This window comes from Rhipicephalus microplus, chromosome 6 (genome assembly GCF_043290135.1).
Source record: "Rhipicephalus microplus isolate Deutch F79 chromosome 6, USDA_Rmic, whole genome shotgun sequence".
Classification (NCBI taxonomy): Eukaryota; Metazoa; Arthropoda; class Arachnida; order Ixodida; family Ixodidae; genus Rhipicephalus; species Rhipicephalus microplus.
In genome coordinates, this window is record NC_134705.1 from 179,351,295 (window position 1) to 179,362,272 (window position 10,978).

Sequence of the window (10,978 nt, forward strand, 5' to 3'; positions counted from 1 at the left end):
AACTTTTGAGATGTGGAACGTCACGCTGTTCAGCCAAGCAATCGCGCTCTTGAGCGTCACACACTTGGAAAACATTATTTGCTGGTGGGCTACGATGCTGAAGAGTCAAGCACGCCTAATTAGATCCCCCAAAGTAGGTGCGCGCCATGGCGATTGATTGATTGATATGTGGGGTTTAACGTCCCAAAACCACTATATGATTATGAGAGACGCCGTAGTGGAGGGCTCCGGAAATTTAGACCACCTGGGGTTCTTTAACGTGCACCCAAATCTGGGCACACGGGCCTACAACATTTCCGCCTCCATCGGAAATGCAGCAGGATTCGAACCCGCGCCCTGCGGGTCAGCAGCCGAGTACCTTAGCCACTAGACCACCGCGGCGGGACATGGCGAGCAGGCGAACTATTCAGAAATTTGCCAACGATGACCTTGATGAATCAGCCAAAACCACCTGTGCGCGAGGCACCGCAGTACCAGCATAACCTGCAAAAAGGGTTCCAGGTGTTCCTGCTGTAGTCTTGATCCAGTATTTTCGATGTTTACATACTCGACGTGGTGAACACATTACTGGTACTACTACCTCCATAAGTGTTTAAATCCATCAGCTTCAGACAGCATTACCTGCTGTCTCGGAACACATACCATAAAACAAAGGGAGCCATTAGGTTGCCTATGTATGCCAAGTGCTGGCCAGATACAGGTTGTACAGGCATTCACACAACTCTCACCACAGCCTGCAAGAGAACCGTTTATAGTCTTAAAACGTACCACGACACATGCAACTTTTACTTCAGCGTCCCAGCGATGCCATGCATGCGACTGCAATTTACACCAACTTCCAAATTTGTGTCTCCGGCATGCCAAATTTCTTGCCATAGTTCTACTAGCACATTTAGTGTGCCTCATTCCAAGTATTACGCTCAATGCTAATGTAACGAAGAACTAAAGTAAGAAGCAAGGTTTATGAATTCAGAGCTCACTTGCAAACATGTCCCACAGACAACTCAAAAAGGAGAAAAAAAAAAACTTTATTTGCAATGCACGATTGCACAAAAGGCAATATTAGAAGGGTAGGGGAAAATGTGGGAGTGTTTCTCTTTTTTTATGTATCGAAGTTTTGCTCTTTTTTTTCTTTTTTCTGGTCTGCTCCCTTCCCTCTGATTCCTGGTGGGCCAGTTCACGTGGGTGACGATAAACCAAGAGCACCGCAAGTACACTGGCCGGGCACCGCAACAAACACAAAGGACGAATGCAAAACAAGGTGTGCGCCCTGTGCGGTCCCAGCCGAGCCCTCGCAGCAGGCCACTTGGGCTACCCGTCACCCATAGACTCTGCAAACCCCCGGGGAAGTCTACAATGGAGTCGGGAGCTAGGCGGTCAGGTCACTACTACTCCTTCTTCATGGCCACGTTCTCCTTGGCCTGGTGAGCGTGCAGCACTGCAACGGCTTCTTCCACCTGCACACAAACAGTGGGACAGCAGATTAGAACGAAGCTACAGCAGGAGCATCCACTTGGCTAACTAGTTTAGACCACTGTTGTGTTGTGTGGGGGTGCTGACACCCCCTGTAAAGTTGTTTGCGCCGTGTGGAGCGTGTCTCGCACAGAAGCCGTATTTCGGGGGTGACAACCGCCGGACGATAGATGGCGTTGTGTTCGCGTTGAATTGCACTGTTGGTAGAGTAGTAGCGTCGGCGGTGACCCCTGGCGGAAGGCAGGCCTTGGTGGCGGGCGAGAGTTGAGCGAGCCTCTTCTGCGCGTGGCGGTTGCCGTGAACGGTTGTCGGTAGCGTGGGTCCCCGGTGCTCGGCACCGCGTTGAGGTCCCACGTGGTAAGTCAAGCGTTGGCGACGCCGCCCTGGGTATGTTATTGTGTGTTTCTCATGTTTTGGAGTGTATGGAAATTGTGTGTAAGGATGTCTTCGCGGGAGGATTACAATTCGTCGTTCTGAATTAGTTAAATAAATGTATGTTGTTTGGTTTGTACCGACCGCTTCTTTTGTGTCCGAGACCCCACAGTTGATATGTAGCCTTGACAAGACAACAGCATGAAAATGAAACAAGCCACTGTGACAAACCAAGCCTGGTATGTGAACACCTTTCTACAGAGAAAGCATCTTGAAGAACCTCCAAACCACCTCCATTACTTTTTTTTTTTTTTGAAGAGTTGTGCAGATGGCGAAATTTCAGATGCAAAGCAAATTGAGTGTTTTCCAAATAGTTGTCAAATATTTAATATTTTTTGAATATTATGAAATGACAACTACAGAAAAAAACTATAAAGATCACCTCCACGAAGGGAACCCTGATGGGATGCGAAAGCAGCAGCACCTCCACGCAGGGAACCCTGTTGGGATGCGAAAGCAGCAGCAGTGCGGCACGGTGTTGACGCGGGTGATGGAAGAACAGTTTGAAGCGAAACTCGCTGTAGCATTTACCCGAGTGACCGTTTGTTTGAAATGCAATGACACGGGAAGCGGGACGCGTTGAAGACGCTTGCGCTCGGCTTCCTTGGCTCAAGTCTCGTCAGTGTTACCCACACGCCGTCTGTATTCTTGAACGCGATCGGTGTTCTTGACTCTCACCTCGCCTGTGTCGCTGGGCTTCCACTGCAGACGCTTGCGTTCAGCTTCCATGGCTCGTGCCTCGCCAAAGTTGACATCGCCATTTGCAACCGTGATATGATCAGCTTCACCAATCCTCGCCACGCACACACTAGCGGAAAGCATGCAGCGCCGGCGTCCCGCCCGTCGGCGTGATCGCGCGCTGTTTACATTGTCGGCACCGCGAGATTCTCGAGGCGCAACCACCGGGTTGCGGCTTCTTATCGACGACAGATGGAGAGAGGTGGCGAGAGAGAGGGTGAAGCAAGAGAGAGAGAGCCGACACACAGTGAGCACGCGGCAGGCGAGGGAGAGACTTCACCATGCTTTGCTAGGAGGGCTTGAGCTACTTGGCGCTGCCTGCTCCAACACCTTTGGGGCGGGGAGCGGTGCGGACGGAGACAGCGTTACACAGGCTAGTCAAAGAGCTGCTTCGAATCTAATAAGGTTGCAGAGGATCCCAAGCACATTCTAATGCGATAGGAAAATAGAAGTGTTTCTCTTGGCTAGGTTAATTAAGGGGGGGACGCGGCTTTGGGATTGCGAAAAATGGCAAAAAAATCGAGTTTTTGAAAAAAGTTTTCAGTTTCGAAAACCCTTTTGCTACCTGATTCCGAAATATCTACGCTGAAAACCGCGCAGGAGTGCTTCGGAAAATTCATTTCACCCACCTAGGTAGCGAAACTTTTTCTGAAAATCTCGAGAAAACAGATTTTCAAAAAATTATGGCTTCGCGATGGCAGGGCCGGAGCCGGCTTCTTGGGCTTATCGGAAAGAGCATTTCTCTGCGTTTAACTTTCCCGTGTCAGCTGGCTCCTCCCTTTAAAAACAAGCGCACAAAAAGCAAAAGTTTGAAGGTCGTTTCGAGGCCCTTGATTGGCTGTGGTCGCCATGTTGCCTCGGCTCGCCATTGCTCGCTCCGGCAGATAGTCGTCTGCTGCTTGTGCATCACGAGGACATGGCTCTCGAAAATTGCTACTTTGTGACGTGTTCACGGCTCGGTCACTTAAGATATAATCATGCTTTGGTTAGGAGCAGTGAGCGGATGCGCGATCAGGTTACTACAAGCAGGCGCGCAGTCTACAAGCGCGGCGCGTCATCGGGGTCGTTTTTAGCCCTAACTCCACTGACACCGAGACTGCGAGCAGGAACGGCGCGCTAGCACACTCATGGCAACGCGCTTCTTTGCAAGGAATGAAGCGCATCACTTGCCAGCTCCTCTGAAGCACGTACGGGCATTTTCAAATCGGCAGCGGACAACACAGTCACGCTCATCACCCCCCTAGCCGTTTCGAGCATCACTCGAAGATGCGATGCCAAGCGCAGTCCGCACCGTTTCTTTGTCATCGCAGTTACATATTTCGCGCATCGTCATCGAACGCCGCCGGCAAGTGCATTATGCGCCGGCTGCACTGTCCACGCACCCCACGGTCATATGAAGCGCTGTCAATAAGCTTTTGAGATGCGATTCAGACGTGCTTAGAGCCGTGCTTGTTATCGCCACAAACGTCTATGAATGTTCCGAGGTTAATAAATTGCTGTAGATTAGAGTTTCCGCGACCGGCTGTATGATGATGCGTTTCACGGCTAAAGTGGCAAATGAGCATGTATAAATCAGGGGCATGAATTTTTGTATGCCCGTTTTGCGTAATTAATTATACCGCTAAAAATTCCTGTGCCAACAGTCTTCTGCCCATACCTTTGTTATTTGGAAAGAAGGCATAGGCCGTCATGGTGTGATCCATATTTCTGATGCAATAAACCTCTCTCCAAATAAATGTTCAGTGATTGTTTGTAATCAAGTACTTAATTACAACTTCAACACAGGAAATATGGGTAATCATTTCAGTATATGGTCTTATTCAATTACAATCTTTTCTATCATGCCTATCACACCACTCCTTCATACAAAGAACATGGTTTGAAATCCATACTTGTTCTTTGTAAATCATGAAAAGGAGGTTATAGGAAAAAAAAAAAAAAGGCAACCAAGGCACACTGGTCACAGACCAGATGCCCGAGAAGTCAAATATCACAAGACAAACCTGAGATCACAATTTTTAGGCGCCTTAGAGACGTAAAGAAAAGTTGAAACATTTAAACGCAGTTTTCTCAAGACTGTTTTTTTGACATCGTGCTCAGCCCCTCCACGAGGTTCAATGAAGAAATAATTTGTCTTTTGTAAAGTATTTGTTTTTATGGAAGCACTGTGAGGTCATTCTTAGTGTCTGTGCCAATTTTCATCAATATCTCACGAGAAACAAGAAAGTTCATCGAAAAAAGGCCTGTCGAAAACTTCGACAAGCTTTTTCTCACAAGTGTGTTTTGGCCATTGTGCATTGCTCGTGAAAAGCGTAGCACGAGAATGACTGGCCAAATTTTTATGCAGTTTTTTCTGAATCCCAAAACATTTTTTGAGGGTCTGACAATCTTGGAATTCTTGTTTATGGTTTTGCGAGAAAGAAACTTCAAGCCAAGTGAAGCCAACCGGAGCCAGAAGTACGAAAATAAAGCAAATCCGTGTACTAACCATCATTCCCATGCTTTCTGAAGTGCCGTGCGTCCTATACACACCAGCACCAGAGCTCCCTCTAGTGTATAAGAAACTATGCACACCATGACTGAAAGGGCTGTACTCGCCTTGGCCTTGAGCGATTCGTGGTGCTCGAGCATGTGCAGCAGCTCAGAGTTGTCAATCTCGAGCAGCATGCCGGTGATCTTGCCGGCCAGGTCTGGGTACATGCGGTGGATCAGCGGGAACAGGCGCTCGCCCAGCATCTGCTTCTGGTCGTGCGGGGTGGCCTCAGCCAGCATGGAGGCGGTCAGGGGCTCCTGGCCCTGGATGTGCACCGCAGCCTGCTGGGTCTGAGACACCTGCTGGGCAGCCACCGCAGCTGCGGCCACCTGCTGTTGCTGCTGCTGCTGGGCGGCCACCTGCGTTCGCGCCATTGCAGGGTGCGAAGTCAGCCACCACTTCACAAAAAGTAGGACACCCGAAAGAAAAAAGACGGACAGAGGCAAACACAAATATCACGTCCGTGTACGCCCTTTTTTTTTTTTTTTTTTTTGCTATGCCGTTTCGTTGTACTCTTTACGACGATATTATTGTCCGAACACTAACCTGCCCAACATTCAACTACACTCAAGCGTCTCTACAACAAAGTTGCATTTCACATAAAAATAAGTCCGTTATATCCAAAAATTGTATCGCTAACACTATACTGCACGACTGTGTCATTTACTCTGTTATAACTACTGATATTTCATTATATCAAGCTTTAAGTGTAGTTTTTAGGAAGCCATACTGCTTGTGCAGCTTACACAGTGATTAGACGACGGGACATGAAAACACAAACAAGAGAAAAAACTTTGAACACAAACGACAATATGTAGTGTGTGTTGTCTTCTGTCATTGTGTTACATCCTACCAAGCTGAGCTCCATATTCTTACCAGGTGAACAAAGTGAATACACGTAGGAAACAGTTGGAATAGTTTTAAATCTGGCAAGAAGTTGGATTAGTTCTTGAATCATCATGGCAGCTTAACTAGAATTAATGCAACATGCAGTCATACCAGAGTGCCTTCAACCTTTTTTAATCATTGTGTGTGCAAGTGTTCGCGAGAGTGAATCCCATTGCTTTCAATTACACCTTGACTTTGTATGATAGCAAACCCTTTCAGCATGAATGCTGTACATATACAGCACCGTCTGTACATTAACCCCAACCAAGTATCGTGAAGAAGCATGCAAGATGCAAACTGACGCAGCTTCTCACCAGGCTAGTATTAGACATGTTCAAGAGGACATTGGTTGGCAGAAACTATCTGCATATTGCTTCACGACAATTGCACTTAGTTTTTCCCAAACAGGCACTACCTCTGGATGCTCAATAACCACACAATATACACCATATACGGGGTATGCACTGAGCCTTGACCCGCAAGGGGACAACACCGTCTCCGCGCCATTTTCACAGCCCGTCCATACTTGCCATCTGTGCTTCGGTAAGCAGGAGGTGTTTCGGAGGTCTCTAGAGAACCAAGTTGCTGTGTGAATCTCAGACACAACACGTGTAGAGAGTTTCTTGCACATGTGAAGAGCGTGCCGACCTCTAGATGGCAACCTCAACGGTAGCCAAGTGCATACCCCCTGTAACAATGAACTTAGCCCACCTGGAATGAAGCGGCAATGGGTGCAGAGACTTGCTGGACCTGTGGTTGGTTGCGCACGGTCTGAGTGTACTTGTAGGTCGGGCGTGGACCACCAGCCGTCTGTGGAGCAAGACCCGCAGGACGGGGGCCCATCACCCTGGGCGCCGATGGGGCCTGCTGGGGAGGGGCCTGCTGAGGAGGTGGAGCCTGCTGCCCACCAGTGATTGGCCGTGCGCTGCCCAGGCCTCCCCGCTGCGGCTGTGTCCCCAGTGAAGGGCGAGGCTGCCGCTGGTAGGGCATCGAGGTAGGGAAGCCGCCCTGAGGCTGACCCCCCTGGGGTCCACCGGCCCCCGCCTGGGGTCCCCCGGGTCCACGCAGCTGCTGCTGCTGGCCTGTCCAGCGAGGGGTGGCACGCATCTGGGCTGGTCCCAAGGTGGCCGGGAAGTAGCTGCGCTGGGCTGTCTGGTGGGGCATGGTGGGCACAAAGTATCCCGCAGCACCTGCGCCACCTGGCGGGAACATCTGTCCCATCTGCATACGCATGCCGGCAATGCGGTGCATGTACTGCGAGGCAAGATGTGCCTTACGGTCTTCCTTGCGCTGGGCCAGAGCGACGTAAAGTGGCTTGGAGACCACGATACGGCCATTCATTTCAGTCACAGCCTTCGTCGCCTCTTCCGGTGAGCTGAAGCAGACAAATCCAAAGCCCTTAGAACGCCCGTTGCCGTCGGTCATCACCTTGGCGCTGGTGATGTTGCCGAAAGGTGCAAACTCTTTCCGGAGCCGCTCGTCATCTAGGGCATCGTCCAAATTTTTGACGTACAAGTTGACGCCCTGGTAGCGGTTCAGGCGCTCTTGCTTCAGCTGTTCAAAGTGGCGCTTTAGCTCGGACTGGCGCTCGGCCTTCTTCTGGGCACGCCCCACGTACAGCACCCGGCCACCCATCTCTTTACCGTTGAGCTCCTCCACGGCGCGCTCAGCACTCTCGGGATCCTCGAACGAGACGAATCCAAAGCCCCGGTTTTTGCCGCTCTCATCGGTCATCACCTTGGCGCTAGTGATCTTGCCAAACTTCTCAAAGATGACCATGAGCTTCTCGTCGTCGAGCTCGTCACCAAAGTTCTTGATGTAGACGTTGGTGAAGCATCGGGCCTTGTCGCCAAGCATCTTCTCGCGCTCCTTGCGGGGGATGAACTTGCCCACATAGACCTTCTTGTTGTTCAGCAGCATGCCATTCACTTTGCTGATGGCCTTGTTGGCTGCTTCTTCAGTCTCGAAATGGACAAAACCATATCCCTTTGAGGATGCCTCTTCGTCTGTGGCCACGCGACAAGACAGGATGTTCCCAAAGGCTGAGAAGGTGTCGTACATGGCCTTGTTGTCAATAGTCTTGTCGAGGTTCTTGATGAAGACATTTCCGACCCCGGACTTTCGCAGCGATGGATCTCGCTGTGACCACATGATACGGATCGGCTTGCTTTTGATAGGGTCGAAGTTCATTGTGTCCAGGGCACGCTCCGCTGTAATCAAATGTACGTAAAGTATGTTTAGAATGATGTCACATCTGTAAATGAACAAAAAAGGCTACTGCTTTCAAGAGAATTATTTCTTTATTTCTTGTCAGACAAAACCAAATAAATACAACAGACAATTATGCCAAGAAAAGCACAGAGAGCCTCAATTGTTGGCTTTAAGTGTCATGTTGTACCACGATGCAAATTGAAATGAAATTGATATGTGAAAAATTACTCTTTCAGCCGGTAGGCTCTCAACTTGCTATATTCATATCCCACCAAAAGAAAGGGAGACTTTTCCCCCACTTGCATTTCATTTGCATCATAGTGACTAATTAAAACACTTCAGTTACAGAGCATTATTGTCCTCTATGCTTTCTTTGGCCTAATTTCCTGCTGAATTCAGTTCGTTGGGTGAAACATGCAAGATTGTATTTTACTGTGTGCATAACTATCGCCTTTTATATGCAGATAATCGAAGATGATCAAATACTAAATGTTCATTTTTTGAAAGCACCAGAGAGCCAGTATCAAGGCAAGACGCAACTGCCCCACTGGAGATTTTGTCATTCTCACTGAAGATTTCACAGATGATTACGTACGCATGAGTGTAGACCAAGGGCAACCGCATGCCACACATGGTCGTGATACCAAGAAACTGTGCTACGCAGTTTCCAGGAGCGACCTGGATCACGTCAAACCGAATTAGTGAAATGTGACCACTCAGACAAACGACCCAAGGTAGCCTCAATGTCCATGAAGGTTATAACGACTGCAGACACCAGTGACTGTAAACAAACAACAAAGTGTGTTCCCGAGTAAACATTTAGCACGACATTGATCTAATCAAGCATAGTTCATTTGCAAACCATCAGCGTCATTTTAATCTAATCAAACATGGCCGTCAAGGGAGGATCAGTTTGGCAAACTAATGGTGCGTGTACGCACTTGCAACCCCTGCGTAGCAATAAGGGAGTTCCAGACATTTTTCTCGAGCGCAGCTTTTACCACGACACAGTTTTTTTGTTTTTTCTTAGGTTCCTCTGCTACGCGCATCCTGCGTCATTATTTGTTGCGCTATCGAATGTGGGTGGTTATTCCGAAAGACGCACTTCTCGAACTTTTCGTGGCAGAAAACCGAGACAGAGGGCCCATGTAGAGTAGCCGAAATATTTCATCTTGGCACTAAAATTCCCACAGCTACGACACTCAAGTGTGTGGTTGGCAAAACGTCGTGAAAATGGGCGCTTTTGGGGGGGGGGGGGGGGCCTTTAGTACGAACTCTGACAGCAAGGCGACACGAAGACCTACGTTGGACAGGACACACATCAGCACACAATCTTCACACAGCAGACTCAGTCGCTCGTTTGGTAGGGCTTCACTAACAGTTTGATGGCCACCCGCGCCTACCATATTACTGCTCGGTTCAGGCGACCCGGAAAGAAATAGCGTGCCGTCACTAACGTGATCGAACGCGATATGCTACACCAGCAGACCAAACTCAACGGCAGACTCCAAAGAGACGTTTAGTTAACCCAAGCGAGCGCAAGCGCTGCGAAGAACTTGCCCATGCCAACTTGACAGCATCCACTGATCCATATGTGGGTCACTGATGAGACAAAGGCGCTCGAACACGCCACTAAACCTAATCATCCTGGTAAAGCCCTACGCAGGTGTCTTGGAAGCCTGCGAGACCGCAAAGACGTGCGTACTCACCATCGGCGGGCTGCTGGAAGTTGACATATGCGTAGCCAAGTGAGCGTCGAGTGATCATGTCTCGGCAAACCCTAATCGAAAGCACGGGACCCGCTGTGGAAAACTTCTCAAAAAGCATCGCCTCCGTGACCTCCGGGTGCAAGTCGCCGACGTAGAGAGAGGCCATCGGGTAGTTGGGACCGCTGGGGTTCATCTTGCCAGGTTTAGGGTGGTGGTGAGCTCGTCGTAATCGAAGGGGGAGATCCGCCTAACCCTAACTCCAAAGCGACAGTTACAAACTTTTTGGACTGAACTCGCAGTACAAGTTCAGGGTTTTGCCGAAGTTTTGCAATTTTTTTTACGTTTTTAAGTTTTATAGATTTTTTTTGTATTTTTTAGTGCTTAGCCGTAGCGTACGCAGAATTTAACTAGTTCCCCCACGTGAACGGCCTACCATTGAGTCATGTGGGAAAAGAAATGGCGGACCAGCTGCGCTCGTTCTATATTACAGTAATGTTGTATTACTCCGCTGTAGGCCTCTTGCTTTCCATGTTAACTACCCAGGTAATGGCTGAACTACGTAGAACACGCGAGCGCGGCTGCATAATCGTCCACCGTCAGAGCAATCGTCGTTCGCTATCCATGAACGTAGTCTCGAGTATTGGCCATTTACTGATCGCACTACAGCGTGCGCGGAAGCATACAATGTTGTGTTGTATCTCTCCGCTGCACTACATTTCAATTTGCCATTTCATTACGCTGCTATATACCAAACCACGTCAAGCGTACAAGCACTTCCACTTAATCACCAATTGTTGGTATAGTCGTTGGTTGTGTTTTATTTTAGAAGCCAATTTTTTCAGTCCGTTTTACTGAACGCACTATATTGCGAGCGCGCGGAAGAGCAAAACGGCGCTATGACGTCATGCAAATTGCATGATCGACGACACAAGTTTTGTGGCGCTCCGATCGCCAGTGATAATGACTGCGAACCTTTTCTTTTTCCTCGTTGTGC

At 49.1% G+C, this 10,978-nt stretch overlaps 1 protein-coding gene across 1 annotated transcript; it reads right to left on the bottom strand.

Moving 5' to 3' along the window:
* Positions 1-1,009: 1,009 nt before the first annotated feature.
* Positions 1,010-10,424, bottom strand: LOC142765704 (polyadenylate-binding protein 4-like). The gene is made up of 4 exons (XM_075867157.1): positions 9,985-10,424; positions 6,776-8,274; positions 5,242-5,535; positions 1,010-1,457 (listed from the first exon to the last, which is right to left on the bottom strand). Exons 1-4 carry the CDS (start codon positions 10,175-10,177, stop codon positions 1,389-1,391), a joined length of 2,055 nt encoding a protein of 684 aa, XP_075723272.1. The 5' UTR covers positions 10,178-10,424; the 3' UTR covers positions 1,010-1,388.
* Positions 10,425-10,978: the final 554 nt, after the last annotated feature.